The 21,786-nt window shown below is 41.2% G+C and overlaps 1 protein-coding gene and 1 pseudogene across 1 annotated transcript in view; both read right to left on the reverse strand.

Moving 5' to 3' along the window:
• The window catches only part of GBF1 (golgi brefeldin A resistant guanine nucleotide exchange factor 1), a 134,469-nt gene that overhangs the window by 25,442 nt on the left and 87,241 nt on the right, over window positions 1-21,786 (reverse strand). Inside the window, exons 10-25 of the mRNA XM_069981850.1 lie at window positions 19,802-19,943; window positions 19,456-19,691; window positions 18,983-19,151; window positions 16,322-16,533; window positions 12,772-12,870; window positions 10,259-10,453; window positions 9,596-9,782; window positions 8,433-8,570; window positions 7,160-7,248; window positions 6,874-7,076; window positions 6,333-6,456; window positions 6,008-6,133; window positions 4,738-4,820; window positions 2,278-2,514; window positions 1,685-1,778; window positions 1,148-1,341 (exon numbers count right to left, since the gene is read on the reverse strand). Coding sequence (XP_069837951.1) covers window positions 1,148-1,341; window positions 1,685-1,778; window positions 2,278-2,514; window positions 4,738-4,820; window positions 6,008-6,133; window positions 6,333-6,456; window positions 6,874-7,076; window positions 7,160-7,248; window positions 8,433-8,570; window positions 9,596-9,782; window positions 10,259-10,453; window positions 12,772-12,870; window positions 16,322-16,533; window positions 18,983-19,151; window positions 19,456-19,691; window positions 19,802-19,943 — 2,528 coding nt within the window. The remainder of the gene's footprint in view (window positions 1-1,147; window positions 1,342-1,684; window positions 1,779-2,277; window positions 2,515-4,737; window positions 4,821-6,007; window positions 6,134-6,332; window positions 6,457-6,873; window positions 7,077-7,159; window positions 7,249-8,432; window positions 8,571-9,595; window positions 9,783-10,258; window positions 10,454-12,771; window positions 12,871-16,321; window positions 16,534-18,982; window positions 19,152-19,455; window positions 19,692-19,801; window positions 19,944-21,786) is intronic.
• On the reverse strand, window positions 12,201-12,379 carry LOC138800240 (U2 spliceosomal RNA; annotated as a pseudogene).

Raw genomic sequence — 21,786 nt, forward strand, 5'->3', positions numbered from 1 at the left:
CATTTTGTTTCTCTCTTTTCTCCGTGTTTTGCACTCCTCCTGGTGAGACCCACATGACCGCAATTAGCAGGAGACACCTGAGTGCACATTGGTTTTAATCCCTCCTGTTTTTTTCCCATTCTGTTTGCTGCAGCTATGGCGTGAGCGCAATACCTTATCCAGACTTGTGCTTGATTGGGGGCGACCTTCTCCGCCGGCGGTGCTGGCCGGGTTCTGGTGTGGTGTTTTGGGTCTGGTCCTGTGGCCATGGTGGGTCGCAGGGCCGTCCCATGGCCCCCGTTCCCTGGCTGTGCACGCTCTGCGGGGTTGGTGGCCACTGACTGGCACGGTGTGGACTTAGTGTAGGGACCCATGTGTATCAGATACCGGCACGAGGTACATGGCGGCAGTATGGCTTGATCAATTCATACACAAAATTCTGATGTGTTTTTTATTTAGCCAAGCGGCACTAGTATCAGCCATAGGTGTGATGTGCAGCACTCTGTTTCTTCCCTGAGCCACATTTTGTTTCTCTCTTTTCTCCGTGTTTTGCACTCCTCCTGGTGAGACCCACATGACCGCAATTAGCAGGAGACACCTGAGTGCACATGGTTTTAATCCCTCCTGTTTTTTTTCCCATTCTGTTTGCTGCAGCTATGGTGAGCGCAATACCTTATCCAGACTTGTGCTGCTTGGGGGCGACCTTCTCCGCCGGCGGTGCTGGCCGGGTTCTGGTGTGGTGTTTTTGGGTCTGGTCCTGTGGCATGGGGGTCGCAGGGCCGTCCCATGGCCCCCGTTCCCTGGCTGTGCACGCCTGCGGGGTTGGTGGCCACTGACTGGCACGGTGTGGACTTAGTGTAGGGACCCATGTGTATCAGATACCGGCACGAGGTACATGGGGCAGTATGGCTTGATCAATTCATACACAAAATTCTGATGTGTTTTTTATTTAGCCAAGCGGCACTAGTATCAGCCATAGGTGTGATGTGCAGCACTCTGTTTCTTCCCTGAGAAACAGCTAAAGTGAGTTTTCACTCTTCATGGATGTTAGTATATAAAGGCAAATGTCAATAATGCTGTACTCCCATTGACAAATGTGTAAACCTGGTAGGAAATATCTCCAGCTTATGTTATACATGTACATCAACTTGTTTGAGGGGGTTAATACCCATATAAATTGCTTACCTCAACCATAGCCTTAGGCAACAGCTCAGCCCGGAACAATTGCAGCATGGAGTCCATTATGTTTTTCCAGCCCTCGCGCAAAATATCTCCATGTCGGTGGGCGAGGTTGAACACTGTTCTGGCTGCTATCTGAGCTTTAGGGTTGCTACCAAAAACAGTGGGCAAGTTCTCTACCGTCTGAAAAAAAAAGAAGAAAATAATTACAATTATATTTGAGATACTGAGGGAAGCATGATCTCAAGTATTGCACAAGTCACAAAAATCCCATTATACTATGGACCTTTAAATAGGATCCATTTTTTACAATACACCCCCTGCATATAATAAATGTTCATGGAAATCATTCTCAAAACCACACAACCAGGTCTTACCTAATACAGTATCTTACACTTTGTATGTACATAGCACAAAAACTGAATGCTTTGATTTTGCGGGAGCATAACATTTTCTTATTTACTGTTACCATCTACCTTTAAGGGTGTTTTCCAGGAACAGTTGTTTAATGATGGCTTATCCTTACCTCACTACTAAGAGTTGTGAATTTGCAGAGAGAAATGATGAGATTGTCAAACACGTCACTCAACCCATAGTGGGCAGAGATCATTGCACATTTCCTAAAAAGAAAATGTGAGAGAAAGGAATTTAGAGACAACAGTAAGACTCCAATGTTTTATCTTACCATGTAGAAGGTACTCACATCAGATTTTAGACTAGTGTAGGCAATCTGACACAAATCTGTATCTACACAGACAACTTTGTGAAATGTGCCAAAAACCGCTCACAAACATCATGTTTGCCACATGCAGGGAGTCTATGGGGTACAGCTATGGGGTACAGCTTTAGCCAATGGCTGCAAAGGTCTTGGTGAAAAAAATCTGTCTCCCAAATTCACTAATAGAATCAATATACAAGATGGAAATAACAGGGATTTCAGCTTCACCGAGAGATCAGGTTACTGCTGCTGCCCATGAAAGTCAATGAAGAAATCATTATGCAGTACACCCTGAAAACTTGCAATTCAGGGATCAGTAAAAAGAAATAACAGCATTGGTATTCTGAATAACAGCAGTAAGTCCACATGAATTATCTAACCAGAAGGATGCAAATTATTACCTGAACCCGGATATGGCTTTTTGAATAATGGTCTCTTCCATGCTCTTGTCAAACACATATGACAAGGCAGCAATAGTCGGCCCCCAGGTCATGGTGAACAGATCATGGTCATAGCTTCCAGGTGTAACATGCAGGAAGATGCCTTCAGGTGTTGCACCTCTATGCAGCAGCACATTCCACATGTAATTTTCCTTGACCAGACCAGTCTGTTCCTCAGGCATCACTATTTCGTCATTCCTAATGAGAACAGGCAACAGAATAAGATTTTTTTTTAAACTAAGAACTTAGGTTACAATCAACAATCAATGGTGAATATACAGGTTGTTATTCTCTCGAGTCTTAATATTCTAGTCAACTATTTCTTAGTTATATCTGATCCAAATAGCCAGACTGGGAAACAACCAGAAATATGCAGCAAAATCTATAAGATTTCACTCTTTATTCTGCAATGGGTGAATTGTGATCAGAGATTCTGCTTACTGCAACAAAGCAAACATGACTAGAGATGAGCGAACCTCGAGCATGCTCGTGTCCATCCGAACCCGAACTTTCGGCATTTGATTAGCGGTGGCTGCTGAAGTTGGATAAAGCCCTAAGGCAATGTGGAAATCATGGATATAGTCATTGGCTGTATCCATGTTTTCCAGACAACCTTAGAGCTTTATCCAAGTTCAGCAGCCCCCGCTAATCAAATGCTGAACTATCGGGTTCGGATGGACTCTAACCCGAACCCGGTTTGCTCATCTCTAAACATGACCCATTGTATCATCTATAATGGCATATTGTAAAAGTCATAGATGACATACTTTAACAGAATTATAAATATAATACATAAAATTCTTTTGAAAGGGAACCAAATCAGCAGAATTAGCAGCTGCACCCTATAGATCTACTGTGCAGCTTGCGTAGAGCTTACCAGCCACATCTGCCGGGTTACCTTTACATTGGGGAAAAACTTGTTTCAGTGTGGTGCACAAGGTCAGGAGAGGGGTGGCAACTAGTCATCTGGACAGGAGCCAGTTGACCAGTTGTAGTAACTTATCACGGTTCTGCCTGTCATGACGCTCTGCTTAGATGGCTAGTTGCTGCCCCTCTCCTGGTTTCGTGTGCTGCAATAAAACACGTATTTCCCCGATGTAAAAGATAACTTGGCAGACGTGGCTCTTATAGTAGGGGAGCTGCTTAGTAGATCTATGGGGTGCAACTGGGAGACATATCAGCACAATCGTGGCTTCCTTTAACTGATGAGGCAACTGAAGTAACTTCTTTACAGTGTATGTATCCATTGAGGAAGCCTAGAATTGTCTATTAAGCCAGCAGACCACTATGGTTAACTTTACAACAATAAAACATGGAGGCAATCTGGTTTTTCCCACAGCAAACTCAGGTTTATATCTTACAAAGCATTGTTAAAATGAAAGGTGAGCTGTGATTGTTTTTAAGCCACATTCGCACCACTAGATGGATTTGTTGCAGATTTGTTGTACACATTCTGTGGAAACATCACAATACATGTGGGCAGGTTTTTTTTTCTTTTTAAACCACTATAAGTGAACTAACTCCTCCAATAAGTTGCAAATACTACTGCAACAGCATCAATCTATTTATTTAGACAAGATTAAAACTCTTCACAGTACTTCAGGCAGTCTACAAACAAGAATACAATAATGGTTCCTGGCAGCAAGGCCAGTGCTTCAGTGGCATATTGCCTTCATATGCAAGTGAGTATGTCTAGCTGCTCCAAAAGAATTAATTTTTCACACCAAGCGCACTAAGTCTGTGCCACCTACGGACAGACGGTCACTGGTTATTCTAGAGGGCAGAAGTGTGAGCATCACCCAAGACATTCCGAGACTGACCTCCTTAAAGCTTCTAGCATGAAAAAGAGAAATGAAAGCAGATGAGTGCCAGAGATCACATCCTGTCTCCTGAGCATGGTAATCCCTTGAGCTTTGAAGTCTCTGGTGTTGGATTTACTGAGCAGACTGGATTTCTGAGCACTTCTTAAGCCCTAGCTGCCTATAAACAGCAGCGAGCATTGAAAGAGCCTGGCTTCTTAACAGCTAGACAAGGTGCAGTGACAAGAGAACAAAACTAACAGAAACCTGATCAACTGCTTATGTGGACTACCAGAGTCCAAATGAAAAAAGAAATAAACAGAATATCAAATATTACAATATGTTAGTAATATCCTGGACCTAAATTCTCTCGCTTTTCTCAGTACATGTAACAAAGAAACATAAAAGAGAACAGCCTTTTCCAATCTTGCCGAGAAAGATGCTTTTCTGCTGAATCCTATTTTACAGTTTGTGTTTTGAATTTTACCATTTTCCTTCCGTTTTGTTCGCTGTGGCCTGAGAGGTCACACATCGTGAACTTCATTACACCCTTACTACAAAATAGGATAGGACACTGGTTCAGCAATAAACATTCTTGCAGGGTGCAGGAGTGTAAACTTACTTGATGGCATGGTAGATATCCTCAAGCATATCTTGGTCAAAATCTTTTCCACCATTGACACCTTTTAAATTTTTCCTGAACTCCTAAAGATTAAAAAAAAAAATACAAAAAAGAAGTCTACCTTAAAGAAAACACTCCAGGGTTATAATTTTTCTTTTTGCATGTGTCTGGGTTATTAGAATCCAGGTGCACAACTTTACAGTTATCCACATTGAACCTTTTTATTTAAAGCATATTCAGTGAAAAATGTTAAAGACATAACTGACTTTCATAGACCATATACATTAGCAATCATCTTTTTAAGCATAACTGCAATAAATTATGGTTAAGTCTACAATTCGGTCAATCTGTCAGATGCAATTCACATTTCAAACAGTTGACATTGTTAAATAGCTGTTAGGGCCCATAAACACCGAGTAAAATAGGCGGGATTTTGCGGCCCCACTTGCATCAGTTTGTTGATGGGATGCCTCGCGCAACTACGCTCAAAGAATTGACATGTCAATTCTTTGAGCAAAGAGTGGAGGTGTGCGAGACATCCCATCAACACAATAAGGCAAGTGGGGGCTCTGCCGCAGAATTCCGCCTGTTTTGCTCAGTGTGAACATACCCTTAGGCAAAACAATCACTGATTTAAAGACGACACTATGGGGTTCTTGTTAAATCGCTCAACACAGTTAAAACCTAGGTGCATTGACCCCTGTAAAATTTAAATATACAAAAGTGTCCACCAAGATTCAATTTGCAAGTCTCAAAACATGGGAAAAGCCAGGTATCTCTCCAGGGAAGGAAAAACCAAGCAAAGGGGTGACTTTCCTTGACTTGAAGAGCCACCTATCATTGTGGTTTTGATGGTCTCTTCCCAGAAGCCACTCCCTTTGCTCAGTCTACGCTTCTATAACATAGAAAAATACTTTCATGCTCCAGTGCTAAATTCCAAAGAGGCATTCCCTAGCACCTTATCGGTTGCAAGAGGGAAGCCTTGCTTCCCCTCCTATCCATATCCCTGCTTGACTGGCAGTCAGCTGGAAGCAGAGTCCCAAACAGGGTCAGGGATGGGAGGCAGGAAGACTGAGGAGACATTCCAGCCTGCAGCAGAACTGGAGTTTGGGAAAGCCTTTTTGACACTTTGCACAGAATAAAAGTATTTTATATATTCTGGAAATTTTCAAATATTGGACAAAACCACTTAACATCTTTAAAAGAATGGGAAAAATGTATTGCTCAGGCACAAGGAAGCAAATTAAAAGGACAGGCAGCATGACCTCACCTCTAGCGTCATTGGCACATTTTGCTTGCGGACATTGTGATTGTGTTGGTCAGTATTCAGCATAATGACTGCATATGCCAAGGCAAAGCAGGCATCACTATGTGCAAAAGGCGTTCCATTGGATTTCTGGTGGTAAAACAGAAATGGTAAAAAAAAAATGTAAGGGGCTATGTGGTTCAATTAAACAACAATATACTTATACACTTATCTGACATAATTTCCAGTTGCTTACATTTTCAGAATCCCATTTATTTCATGGCTAACTACTGACTAACTGAAAATAGGAGAAAAACAAACAAACAGACAGACAATCTCTTTCCCTTACCCTCCAGTGCTCTGTAAATACCTCCAGTAACCTATGAATTACTGGCGCTTCCCCTGGTAAACGAAAGGCTTCAAGGTAAAGTCTTAACGCTTCATCAATTCTCAAGCCTTGGAACTGAAACGTTCTAAATGTAATACAGAAAAGTATATAGGTAACATAATGATATTTAAAACATGACAACATCAATTCTCTTCAGGGGTCTATAGACTACAACGCATCAGTTTTTAAGGCTGATTTCAGTCTCACTCATTATCTAAGTAACACACCAAATACTGTATACATTGTACTTTCAATGATGGCTTAATTTACTTTACCATGAATAGTCAGATAGTCAATTACTAATATTATTCATGTCCTGCATTTGCAGCAAGTAAATGAATTATTGTTTAGAGAGTTCACTACAATTGTATTCAGTTAAAGGTGACAAAAACTCTTGAGAAAAGGTCTGCACTAATTATGTGTATCACTACAAACATCAGCTCCTTTTCTGTAATCAGTAGGACACTGAAACTTAAGGTATAACCCAGCTCCTCTAACTCACCCCACAAAGCTCTCAAGTAGATCCATACTCTTGCGATCACTTATAAATTCTCCAATCATTTTTTTGTCCAGTCTTGGGTTCTCCCTGAGCCACTGCGCCACCTCCTTGTTATCCATTGGTGTTGCCAAGAGATTTTTTTCTTGAAGAAACTGTATGCCTTTCTTAGATTTTTGATTGAATTGCTCAGTTCCAGTTATAAGGAGCTAGGGAAAAACACACAATGAAATTAATGTTATTTGTCTGTGATGATAGGATAAAACCACCACATTGCTTGCAAGGTAAATACCTTTTTCTTGTTCTTTATATCATTCAGCTCTTGTACTGTAGGAAGGCATGATGAAAAGCGTGGTGGTTTCTTCTGCGTCTTCTTGTCAGCTGAAAAGACATCAAAAGCCAAAATAGTGTGAGATACTGTAAGAAAAGCTACAATAGGCAAAGCCTTAAAGGGGTTATCCAGAGAAAAAATTGCTCTTGCAGATCATCTGGTGTCAGAAGTATTTTACAAATCTGTAAAACTTTATATTTAAAAATATCCAGTCTTCCAATACTTAACAGCTGCTGTGTGCCCTGCAGGAAATAATGTTTCTTTCCAGTCTAACACATTGCTCTCTGCTGCCACCCCTAAGCCTGTCAAGGCAGGACAGGTTTTCTATTAGGATTTGCTGCTACTCTGGACAGTTCCTGACATGGACAGAGGTGGAAGAGAGCACAGTGTCAGATTGAAAATAATACACCATATTCCTGCAGGACATATAGCAGCTGATAAGCACTGGAATACTGGAGATTTTTAAATAAAAGTAATTTACAGATCTATAGAACTTTGTGAAACCAGCTGATACAAAAAGAAACATTTTCACTGGAGTACCCTTTAATAATGTCTTTTTTTTTTATCCTTTAAGTAAAATTTTCCCCACCAGATATAACTTTGTTTGAACAGTGTTTTACAACCTTGGGCTAGTTTCACACCCAGTAAAAATAAAAATTATATACAACCATAACTTTAAGTTAAAATAAAACAATGTTTCAACACAAAAAAATGCCATATTTTGCAAAGGCAAGTGGTAAATAATGAGCATGTTCCTTATTTGGACAGACTTAATTAATTAGGGCTGTTACTTTATACACTGCTTTCATCCAAAGATGGCACCACACCTGTCTATGGGTTGTGTCATGCATTACAGCTCAGCTCAGATGAACTGATGGATACTTAGCTGCTACACCATGCACACTGCCTGCCAATTTCTCATCGACTTCAATGAAGCACATTATTATATGAAAATACATCAGTATTTTTACTTTTATGTTACGGTGCGTGACATAGGGTACATTCACCCATACTTTACCAGCTGCAGATTTCACATTGCAAATTTATGCTACTACTTAGTACATACTAAAAGCTGTGACAGAGTGCCTATTATAGGTGCTTGGTTTCGGGCAGAGGTTCTTCTATAAGTATGTGCCCAAGGGAGAGCAATATGTCAGTGAGGAGTCTGGTGAAAAATGTCGCAAGTCATGTATGAAAAACCGGCCAATTACACTGAGGGCTATCAGATACTTGCCTCTATCATTGCCATCCTCAGCCTCCTGAACACCTAGATTCATCTTATCAGCCATAAGATGACCACTAGTTGGTGGGCGTGCTCCCTGTAATTCTGCGCTGAGGCTCGGAGAAGTGTTTTCCACAGGGCATTCAGCGCCTTAAAAAGAAAATGTTCCTCACTGTAACAGATGTGCAATATTAGGTGTACTTATAATGTAAAGTAAATACAATTCCTTAAAAAAAAAAATCTAGCTGTGGTCAACATTATTGTAAAGTTAAAAAAACAAAACAATATTTTCAGAAATAATTGGTAATGAACCAACAAAGGCCCAGATTTAGCCTGTTGTTCTTTGGATGTTGTACATGGTTTTGTCATCACATTTTGAAACAACTTTTGAAGGGTTCCCTCATGAATTCTCTTTCCACTATGTCCTGGAAGGTTCTTAAGGCCCTATTCAACTATTTGTGGTTTTGCCTTCAATTGCGGACAGAACAAAGGGCCAATACAATACAATGGTTCCATTCACACATTCATACATGTATATGGCCATGATAACTATGTTCTATGTAGTGGTCTGTGTAGCACAGCTGATGCACATTTGTAGTGCAGTCCACACTATGGTGTGAATGAGGCCTAACTGTTCCATAAGTAACAAACTTCTTATCATATACTGCTGAAGCAAGATACTAAGGACTTCAGAGTAGTCTTGAACCCTTTCACACGGCTTTTGCTTGGCAATAATATCATTTCTGTAATTCTCGGACAGTTACACTTATCTAATTCTCATTGTGAACAAGGAACGGACACTAAAACTCGCCATTTTGGGCATCAACATTCAAAGGTTGATTAAAGTTTTAGGAGCACAATTACAGTGGGGACTGGTGAGTCTAATTCCTATTTAGTCACAGTTTTAGGAAGTCACTACTTTTGTCATAGCATGGCTTCCAATTTTTGCTCTTTTAAATTTTGTGCCTTGTGTTTTTCTGTACAAACATATGACTAATCTATCCAAACAGTTACACTAACCCATTTTTTTTTTTCAAGAGATGTTACACTGTGTAGTTCATATTAAGGGGTGCCAATGATGTTGACCACAACTGTAATTGACCAGGCTTCCAAATAAAAATCAAACAGGATCGACAAACTTAGAAGCAAATGAATATAGGAAATGCAGAACTTACTGTTCCCAGGATCTTCCGATATTTCTGCACTATCTGCAACATTTTTGACGGCCTCTTTTTTGTCCTGTAATGTATTGCTTAAAATCTTAGCCTGACAGTGAGCTTCTGTGCTGTCAATGACTGTCAGCAGAGCTTCAAGGGAAAGCAAGTGAGTGGTGTACAGCTGGCCAGACACTGGAAACGCATTCTAGAGGGGAAATAAACCCAACCACACAATACGTAAGACAAACAAAACTAATGGGATCAACACGTAAATAGGGAACTTCATTAAATATTTAAATAATTAAAGCATACCTATCATCAGGGCCGCTGCGGGATCAGCTGTGAATTCCACTCCATGGGTGGATGTTCAGGTCCTCCCTAGCTACAAATATGTATGACACCGTAACTGCACGTGACCCCCTTTGGGTCAGAATGGGGGTTGCAAGTCTTATGTGTGTTCGTAACTAGGGAGGACGCAGCGGGAGTCAAATGCCGATGGTTCGGTTTGTACGAACCTGAACTTTGGCCCTGTTTGATCATCTCTATCAGGCACTTCTAAATTATATTCTATGCAGACTATAATTTAGAAGTGGGTGACTAGATGCAGCTGGTAAACCCTGCTGTGGTCAGGTAGGGGTTAACATTTTCGTGCGTATAAATTAATGTAACGTATGAACAAACCTTGGAGAGAAGTTTGGTGAGGTCCTCAAAGAGGTTGGAGCAATAGTAATCACAGTCATAGTTGATGTACAGCTCAGTTACAAAGCTGGGTATTCTCCACAGCTGTACAATGGCTTCTAATGCCATTTCTTTCATTTCATATGGCATTTTTGGATTTTCTATGGTAATGATATCCATCAGCTTCTTTATGTACATCTGGAGAAATAACAAAATAGAAATTAATATTTTTTTGAACTTGCACAATTAAACATAAAATAAGAAGCCACAGGAAAACCAAGAATACTCTAATACCAGTAAGTACTGTCAGCCACCTGGGGTACTTTAATCCCATAGGAATCTGGAATGCAGTGCTGCACCTGAGGGCCCTTTTACACAGCCCAAGCAGCAAACGAGGGCTCATTTACCCAACTCCTCCTTAAGGACAGAGCCTAAAATGAACTTAGTGACTGTGACTTAAATTTTGCGTTTTCGTTTTTTTTTATCCTTGCCTTCTAAGAGCTATAACACTTTTATTTTTCCATCTATAGGGCCATGTACTTTCAATCTACCATAAAAATAATGATGAAACCCCCAAATTATTATTTATGGGGTGAAATTGGGAAAAAATACAATTCTGCTAATTTTGGGGGGTTTCCGTGTTTACCCAATACAATTTACGGTAAAACTGACACTTTATCTTATCAGTCTGAATACAGCAATATGCAGGTTTACAGCTTTTCTAATATTTTACTATTTTTGGGGGGGGAACCTAGGTATAATTACAATGGCCCTATTGTGACTCTTATAACACTTACTTTCACCTACAGGGCTGTATGGGATGTAAGTTTTTTGTGCAATGATAGCTAGATTTTATTAGTATCATACTTGTGTAGATGGGACGTATTGATCAATTTTTATTCATTTTTTAATGCTGTGGGACTGCAGGTCTCAATGGTGGGTGGGCGGTGGCCCGCCATTAATAGTGAGGACCCGGCTACTGACAGCAGCCAGTACCTGTGCTCTATAAAGTGAGCTCAGCTTCTGAGCTCACTTCATAGCGCCACCTGACCCACTAGTGTACTGGTACTTCATGAGTCCTTAAGGGGTTAAATCAGCCTTAAAGTGACACTGTCACCCCCTTTTTGCATTCTGACATGTCTACACAGGTGTAAAGGGTAAATTTAGCGTTTTTCATATCTTATGTTATATCTTACGTCATGGTGCTTGTTCAAGTAAAAAGTCATCTTTTATCAACTGCAGATTGTGTTAAGTGGGCATTAGCGCCCCTTAGCCCCGCCCACAACGCCACAGTTGGCCCCGCCCCCTCGCCGTCCATTGGAACAGGCTGGCCGAAAGGTCTAGACCCCACCCCCTTTACGTCGGCCAACCAATGGGTGGCAAAGGGGCGGAGCCAATGGTACCATTGTAGGCGGGGCTAAGTGGTGTTAATCCCGTGAGGCCACGCCCACTTAATGCAATCTGCAGTTGATAAAAGGACACTTTTTACTTGAACAAGCACCATGACGTATCATATGAAATAAGGTATGAAAAACGCTAAATTTACCCTTTACACCTGTGTAGACATGTCAGAATGCACAAAGGGGGTGAAAGTGTCACTTTAAGTCTAAGCAACATCAGCTCTTCTCAGTCATAGCTTAACACAAGGAATTCAAACAGAACAAGAGCTCTTGAAATCAGGGCTGTGGAGTCGGCTGTGAAGCTAGTTTTGATTGAAGTCGGAAAAAAATGTAGCTAGAATTTGATGACTGGTGGAATTTGTTTAGCACCAAATGGATTCCACCAGTCTTCCTTGCACACTGAAACTCTGATTTCTATTGATCACCCATTTTGGGCATATTGGAAGTTGGCAGGCAGCAGCCCTGTGGTTTATAAATACAAGTGCACATTAGAGTCGTACCTAACTGTGTACAACTCGCTCAGGTAAGTGAGCACTCGCACAATTTATGCATGTATCATGAACCTGGAAGCACTGCAATACCAGGTGAATGCCTGGAGAGGACAGAACAAGCTCTTTTTCCATTTCCCTTTAATATATGGTTCCCAGATAGGGAACATATCAGATATTAAACTCGTAAGAACAGATACAAACACTTGATCTTAGTCAAAAGTCTGAGACGCGATCACTAGAGTTTTCTGTCCTGCATATGTAGGGCAGTTGTATTCTTTTTTTCTAGTTGCATAAATACATTTTATTATTTAATTTTCATTTGAATTTTAGAAATGTAACTCATTAATATATTTTTATTTTAGAGTGTAACAATAAACTCTGTCCTCAATGTGATGGTTTCTCTATGGAAGAAGATGGCATGTTTTTCTTCAGTGTGCTATGGCTAGTGTAATAAATAACTCCCCTGGTGTCTGATTGGCCATTTATTCAGCCCTGATAAAATTCAGGAGTCGGAGCTGCGGCTTACCAACTCCACAGCCCTGCTTTAGATCAACCAAGCATAAAGGCGGGATGAGAGAAAAAAAAAACTTAATAAACAGTATAAGACAAGTAGATAAGTGTTTACCTCCAGTTGAAATTTCAGATGCTCTCTCATACTTTCAAATAGAAGGAAACATGCCCGCAAAGAGGCTGCGTATAGATTCAAACGTTCTCCACTCAAGAGCTGAATAGGAAAGATTGGTCAAAGAAAGACTGGTGAACAACAACTGGTGAACAACAAATTAATCTACAAAACAATTTACTACCCAAAGTACAGGCTTTATTGTATATGGGAGGAAAACAAGCCCTGTCAGTGACAGTGCAGAAGTGTATTTTGACTAGAAACAAAAATACAAAATAGTATCAACTATTGAACAACTATTGCCTTTTAGCCACCAGTCACTGTGGTTGCTATAGGCTAGTTTGTGTGTTAAATGTACCTGTCATAGTGGGGTTTTTTAAACTTCTACGTACAGATGCAGCTGCCGACAGCGGCTTAAGCTGAGTGGAAACATCCTTAGCATTGACGAGTTGAGTGCACAAGCCCTATTAAATGGAATAGGACTCATGCACCCTTATGACATTGCCACAATGACTCTTAACCTCCGTCAGCAGCTCCATGTGCACAGAAGTTCTGACTGTGACAGGTACACTTTAAGGCCAGGTTCAGACTATGTAAGTGTGCGTCTGTATTTGCGGCTGAAATTGTGCGGCGGTATTTTTGGTGGTTCATGCGTACGCTGGAAAGTATACTATCTACGGCTGCATAGTGCACACTATATATGAATTTACGGCCCTATCGTAAACGGACCTGTAAAAAATGAACAAGACCATTGTTTGCGGCTGGAAACGCGGCCATGGATTGACAGGCGGTCCGTACGGAGTACTTCAAAATAGCCGGCAATGATGCCGAATGCCGATGCCTCTAATAGTTAATATATTAAATTAATAAAACACATTTTCTTTGTAATAAAGTCCCTTTCGTTGTTCAATAATTTAAATCTAACGAATCCATCATTTTGCAATTAAATATACTGTTAAAATAAATATATTATATAAATAAATGTATATTTATATATATATTTATTTTTTGACAGTATATTTAATTGCACAATGATGGATTCGTTAGAAATAAATTATTGAACAACGAAACTGAATTTATTTCAACGAAAATGTGTTTTATTCATTAAATATTAATTAGTACAGGAAGCTCCATAAGCCGTTAATTCATATTGCCGGCAAAAGAGCATTCTGTACTAATCATCACTTTACTTTAATGAAAACATCAAATGTTTCTTCTAATTATGTTATCACAATAGCATTATTAGAAGAAACATTTAGAATTATATGTGCGCTCAGCTGATTGGCTGAGCGCACATATAATTTGCGGGTCCGCATCACAGTGACTTCATTGTGCTGCGGACCAGCGAAGAGACAACATCGGGGCGAGTATAGAGCTCTCCCCACCCCCTCCCCAGCACTGCACCCCTCCCAGCAAGGAAGGGGGTCACTTAACCCCTTCCTTGCTGGGATGGGTGCAGTCTGACATCAGTCTGGCCCCCAAGGGGTTAAGGGGGATGCAATACATCCTCCCTTAACCCCTTGGGGGCCAGACTGTAAGCAGCGATCTGTAAAGATGCTGCATACTGTAAGGAGCACAACACCGCTCACAATGATGGGTGTTGTGCTCCTGTTTGTGTGTTTTTTGTGTGTTTCTCCCTTTTTGTTTTTCAGATATCGGTATCCTGGGGATTACGTCGGATTCCGTGGACTACGTCGATGACCAGCGTTTTTTTTTTGTTTTTTTTTTTTAATAAAATGGTCAATGAGGGGTGTGGGGGTGTTTTTATTTGAATAAAAATTTTTTTTAACTTGTGTCTTCTCTTTATTTCTTTACTTTATAGACTTAGTAGTGGAAGCCGTCTAATAGACGGAATCCATTACTAAGTTGGGGCCTAGTGTTAGCCGGTATAAAATGGCTAACACTAACCCCCCCATTATTACCCCAGTACCCAATGCCACCAGTGGTACTGGGAAGAGCCGGGTGCCAGTGGTCAAAATTGGCGCTCCTGGACCGGGCGGCAGCAGGCTGGTAAGATTTAGGCTGGGGAGGGCCTAAACCAATGGCTCTTCCCACCCTGGTGATACCAGGCTGCTGTCGTTTGGTTTTTAACCCGGCTGGTTATAAAAATAGGGGGGACCCTATGCGGTTTTTTAAAATTTATTTATTTAAAAAAAAAACCCGCATAGGGTCCCCCCTATTTTTATAACAAAAACAAAAAGGGAGAAATACACAAAAAACACACAAACAGGAGCACAACACCCATCATTGTGAGCGGTGTTGTGCTCCTTACAGTATGCAGCATCTTTACAGATCGCTGCTTACAGTCTGGCCCCCAAGGGGTTAAGGGAGGATGTATTGCATCCCCCTTAACCCCTTGGGGGCCAGACTGATGTCAGACTGCACCCATCCCAGCAAGGAAGGGGTTAAGTGACCCCCCTTCCTTGCTGGGAGGGGTGCAGTGCTGGGGAGGGGGTGGGGAGAGCTCTATAATCACCCCGATGTGTCCTCTTCGCTGGTCCGCAGCACAATGAAGTCACTGTGCTGCGGACCCGCTAATTATATGTGCGCTGAGCCGATCAGCCAATCAGCTGAGCGCACATATAATTCTAAATGTTTCTTCTAATAATGCTATTGTGATAACATAATTAGAAGGAACATTTGATGTTTTCATTAAAGTAAAGTGATGATTAGTACAGAATGCTCTATTGCCGGGAATATGAATTAACGGCTTATGGAGCTTCCTGTACTAATTAATATTTAATTAATAAAACACATTTTCGTTGAAATAAATTCAGTTTCGTTGTTCAATAATTTAATTCTAACAAATCCATCATTGTGCAATTAAATATACTGTCAAAAAATAAATATATATATAAATATACATTTATTTATATATATATTTATTTTAACAGTATATTTAATTGCAAAATGATGGATTAGTTTAAATATAATTATTGAACAACGAAAGGGACTTTATTACAACGAAAATGTGTTTTATTATTTTAATATATTAACCATGAGAGACATCGGCATACTGCAGAGGATCGCAAACCCCGGTAATAGCAATTCATGTAAACTGTTTCCCTGCTTTCCCAGATGCATCCAGAGGTGTTTGCATCACTTTCTTAAGATTTTATTTGTTATTTTTAGTTGAACCAGATTTCCAAGTAAATGACCGTATGTTTTGAGCCGCATGTCTATTTTTTCCCACGGCCGTAGTTTCATCCGCACATTTACAGCCGCATAAAAAATACAGCCGCACAGTTACATAGTGTGAACCTAGCCCCCAGGGATTAGCCACAGTTAAAAAAACCCAGCTGCTTTGTTCCAGAAACAGCACAACTCTTGTCCTCAGTTAGTGTATGGTATTAAGCTCAGTGCCATTGAAGTAAATGCAGCAGAGCTTTAGTATTACACAGTACGTGTGAACATCTGTGGAGCAGTTTTTGGAAGAAAGCAGCCATTGATTTCTAAGTGTGAATAACCTCTTTAGGACACTTTTGATAAAGGAGTCTTCCTGGGCAATTTGTATATGTCCCTTGTGAATACAATGAAAAGTTTCCTACACTACCTGAAACAAGTGCCGGCAAAGCTCATCCTTCACAAGGCCCAGGAGGGAAATGTAGTTTGCAATAGGTGCACACTCCAAAGCTACAGTGATGAGCTGTAAACCCATGTGTATCATCACTTCAGAATTATGACGGTCATGGGGATTAGTAAGTGAAATGAGAAAGCGGAACAATTCTCGAATACAAGGAAGGCCATAAGGGACCAAGACAGCTCCTAAAAATGACAAATATAGTTAGAGAACAAGATATTGCCAGAATACTATCTATGGGTAAAGGGGCACTGCAGAGAAAAAAAATGTTTTCAAATCAACTGGTGTCAGAATGCTATACAGATTTATGAATTACATCTATTTTAAAATCTCAAGACTTATACTACTTATCAGCTGCTGTATGTTCTGAAGGACGTCGTGACCTTATTTCAGTCTGACACACTGCTCTCTGCTGCCACCTCTGTCTGTGACAGGAACTGTCCAAAAGCATTAGCAAATCCCCATAGACCTCTAAGCTCTGGACAGTTCCTATCACTGACAGATGTGGCAGCAGAGAGCACTGTGGCAGACTGCAAAGAATACACCACTTCCTGCAGGTCATACAGCAGCTGATAAGTACTGGAAGGCTTAAGATTTTTTAAATAGAAGTACAGTAATTTACAAATGTGTCTAATTTTCCAAAACCAGTTGATTTGAAAACACCGGAGTACTCCTTTAAGTTTAAATTCAGGACTAGCCTTAATGCAGATGAGCATTTGTTTATCAGATCATTCCTTCAACATGTCAGAAAAACTTAAAACCTTTATAATTAAAATACACCCTATTGTGAACCAGTCACCTTTATTAAGTTTGCTGTTACTGCAGATGGGCCACTGCAGAATCGCTGTAAGAAGCACCCTACACACAAGAACCTACTAAAAGTACTGAGTGCCACTGCATGTAACAAATGGTACAAGGCTGAAGAAATCAACCAGACTTCCTATGTAAGTTCTTTTGGTGTACTGGGGAAGGGGGGTGGCGGGTGGCAGTGAGTAGCCACCTGGCGGCACTGGTACACACAGACGGTTTGTGCCTAACATACTTTCACATACTCCTGGCAAAATACAGTATACAATTTGCAGATGCTGTCTGCCAGCTACATGTATGCAAGTCATACACAATTCAAATAATAAACCACAGTATTGCATCAATTACTCCAAACACGTTTCTGCCACAATATATTGGTGTCATCAGGGGACATCATGGGAGAAATCGTGAAGCAACAAGCAGTCATGTAGTCAGAGTAGTATTGGAACATGGGATGTTCATGCTCAGACCGGGAGCATGTACGCTTGCGGTAGAGACCCCCCCCCCCATATTTTAGGCACGACCCAGCTGCGTATACCAGAGCCACCAGGTGGCTACTCACTGACCCCTTGGTCCATCAACATCCATAAGAAGGCCGGTTTATTTCTTTGTTTAGCCTTGTACCATGTTACATGCAGTGGCCCTTTTGTGTGTAGGATGCTTCTTACAGCGATTCTGCAGTGGCAGATCTGTAGTAGCTGCAAACTTATTAAATGTGACCGATTCACAATAGCGTGTATTTTTAATTAAGAACAGGTTAAATAATGGTTATGTTTTAAGTATTTCTCACAACTGCATATGATCTTGACATTACAGGGAAGTTCTGTACTAACTAAAGTTAAAAAGCGCTGGATTGCACTAAATATTGATTCATCAACATATCAGACCAAACTAGTAGTTCAAGGACAGTCATATTACATGCATTCACATGTGCGTTTAATCTGTTAATAATTATGGACAGACTACGAACCTAAACACATTTAAATGGCCCTGTTCACACATCCTTATATGTTACAGGGCCGTGACCTGTACTGCAAAAAAACAAAAACGTACAGGTCTTCTAATGAACTTGCAATTGTGACACAAATCCCTAATTATCTATGAATAGCTCTGTGTACAACTACAGATGCACATCCATAGTGCCGTCCACAGCTGCTTGTCCACAACTGCAGACAACACCACTGACGCAAAAATGTAGACAAAGGCTGGGTTCACACTACGTATATTTCAGTCAGTATTGTGGTCCTCATATTGCAACCAAAACCAGGAGTGGATTAAAAACACAGAAAGGCTCTGTTCACACAATGTTGAAATTGAGTGGATGGCCGCCATATAACAGTAAATAACTGGCATTATTTCAATATAACAGCCGTTGTTTTAAAATAACAGCAAATATTTGCCATTATATGGCGGCCATCCACTCAATTTCAACATTGTGTGAACAGAGCCTTTCTGTGTTTTCAATCCACTCCTGATTTTGGTTGCAATAGGAGAACCACAATACTGACTGAAATATACGTAGTGTGAACCCAGCCAAAGGGTGTATTTTCCAGTGCAGCATCTGCTGTAGATTCCAATACATGAAACTCACAGTGGCTTTGCCACCCACTGACTTGAATGGGTAGCAAAACCTGCTGGTTTTAGACTTTATAGGTGGAGTGCACAGCACCCAGCCCACGGATTGTAAGAGGATAAGTAATAATGCGTGCATAGCGGTGCACCACTGTTTTCTGCACTGAAACCATTCTACAGAAAACGGTACTATCATCTTGAACTTGACGGGACCTACATACTATAGCAATGTGACCCTAGCATTCCCACAGTCACCTTCTTTTTGTGAAGACTGTGTAAATCTAACTCCCCGAGGATTGACATAGTCCATGTCATGAACAGAGGCAGAGTCTGAATGGTCAGCTATTGAGGCATTGTCTTCTAGAACTTCAGGGATGGATTCAACTGAGGCAGATTGTGTTTTTCTCCCCAAGAATTCTTCATTCTTGAAATTACATATAGAAAATGAAACTATGTATTAGTAATAGCAAGTAGCATCTAAAAAAACCCAGCATACTTGTGTATACTGAAAGCAGTATCTTATACTAAGAAAAGCATGTATGCATAGAGAAATTAAGCATAAGCTATAAAAAGGGTCCCTAAAAAATGTACCCAGTGATACATTTCCTTTACCAGAGTTTCAGGGTCACATGCTATTTTACTCATGCCCATTCAACGCTATGTATGAATGGTCTTCTTCAGAGACTTAAAAAGGAAATGATCAAATAAAATAATCAAAAGTCGCCTACCTTCTGTTCATCCTGGTTTTGTGGCTCTGGTGAATACAGATCTCCAGGTGATTGCAGAGCAGCAGCAACAGGGCTTGCATCCATTTCTGACAGATCTTCCTTTGATGTAGTTTGTGAGGACAACCCTACTCCACTGTCAGCTGTTGGGGTGACAGCAGATGATGTGGCCTCAGAACTACCACCTGAGATGGGAGATGTAGCATCTGGAGAAGTTGGTTCCATGAAAGGAATACCCCCTAAAAGTTAAACCATACATCTTATAAATAAACTTTGCAGAATACAAGTAATGATTTCATATATAGGACAATACTCAATACCCGAGCAGCATTACAAATGAAAAGATTACCTGCTGAAGAACCATTTGATAAAGGCTGGGGTAAAGATTCTCCACCAGTCATAGCCTTGGTCATGTGACGTGGAGGCCTCGGAGATCTCTTCTGTTTTTTCCACTTCGTGGATTCACTAGCACCACCAGCTCTCATTTTTAACTGTGAAAATGACAACATTCATGTTAACATTGGAGTGCTTACACACGCTGTGTATTATTTCATGGCTTTCCACACCTGCTTTTTGGCTGCTTTTCACCTGTAAGGACAATCTAAGAAATCAGTCACATCGAAAGGGACCACTTTAAATCTAAGATCTAAGAAAACTTAAGTGTGTGTGAACTGTATTGTATTAGTTAAAAGAAAAAAATAATTTAAGAGCAGCCCATAAACAGAGCCATACTTGTGTTCAGGTTGTGAATATAGCAGCTCAGACCCTTTCACTTCAATAGAGCTGAGCTGCAATATCTTACAACCCACAGACGGCTGTGGTGCGGCTTCAGAATGTTTTTCTGATCCTGGACAAACCTTTTTTTAAAGAAAGGTTAAAAACTTGACACCTGGCCCAACAACAGATAATGCACATATAATAAATAGAATGCAGACTTATGTCAGAATAACATACATCTTTCACTTAGCTTTACAGTTATAAAACTAGTCAACTCTAAAATGAACTGGAAAACTAGATCTTATTTTCTGCTTGTAGATCTTCACTTATAAGTTTAAAACTGGTCAGAACACATCAGCCCCACTCAGCAGCTATAGCGGGGTCCCTCCTAGGGTTGTACGATGCACCAAATATCGATACTACTATCGATATTTTGCGCAAAAAAACGATTCAATACCAGGATTTCCTGGTATCGATACTTCATGTTACGCTGCATAATAGTGCAGTGCATAAAGTACAGTGCAGAGAACACGGTCGGCGGCTATCTGAGCGCCGGCCGTGTTCTCTGTATGCCTCTCCCTGCCCCCTGCGGTCACCTCCGCTGCGCGGCTTTCCCTTTGCTCCCAGCGGCGCCATTTTCAAATAGCCGGCACTTGTGTAGATGCGGCTGTTACACTGACAGCGGCATCTAACCACTTTGTATGCAGCAGGGGTGGCTACTGTGTGTAGCAGACCCCCCGCTGCCGGTGTCTCTCTTATAATAGAGTCCGGCTTGGCCAGACTCTGTTATCAGGGAAATGGTTTATGCAGCGGAGCCGGAGCTGCACAGAGGTCTGGGGGCTGGGGAGAGAAGACTGAGAGCAGGAGGTCCCGGAGAGGAGGACGGAGGAGGCGGGTGGATGTGCAGCACATGTAAGGATAGAGCCGGCTGGCAGGTGGGGGAGGGGACGGGGCTGAGGATCAGACATCAGTGATGTGGGGGGTGACTGGGGGGGAGGGGGGGGGGGGTCGGCCTTGCTCTGGCTATAGTGTGTGTGGGATCCTGTGTGACCTTCTCTTTCTCAGCAATTTTGGTGATTGGTGCAGATAGCAGCTGTGTGGGCGGTCAAGGTATCTGATGCAGCAGAGCTGTCTTAGTGATATCTGATGCAGCAGAGCTGTCTTAGTGATATCTGATGCAGCAGAGCTGTCTTAGTGATATCTGATGCAGCAGAGCTGTCTTAGTGATATCTGATGCAGCAGAGCTGTCTTAGTGTTATCTGATGCAGCAGAGCTGTCTTAGTGATAGCTGATGCAGCAGAGCTGTCTTAGTGATAGCTGATGCAGCAGAGCTGTCTTAGGGTACTATTACACCAACAGATCTGACGACAGATTATCTGCCAAAGATTTGAAGCCAAACCCAGGAGTGGATTTAAAAAGAGGAGAAATCTCAGCCTTTCCTTTATGACCTGTTCTCTGTTTATAGTCTGTTCCTGGGTTTGGCTTCAAATCTTTGGCAGATAATCTGTCGTCAGATCTGTTGGTGTAATAGTACCCTTAGTGATAGCTGATGTAGCAGAGCTGTCTTAGTGATAGCTGATGTAGCAGAGCTGTCTTAGTGATAGCTGATGCAGCAGA

The sequence above is a fragment of the Dendropsophus ebraccatus genome, chromosome 8 (genome assembly GCF_027789765.1).
Source record: "Dendropsophus ebraccatus isolate aDenEbr1 chromosome 8, aDenEbr1.pat, whole genome shotgun sequence".
Classification (NCBI taxonomy): Eukaryota; Metazoa; Chordata; class Amphibia; order Anura; family Hylidae; genus Dendropsophus; species Dendropsophus ebraccatus.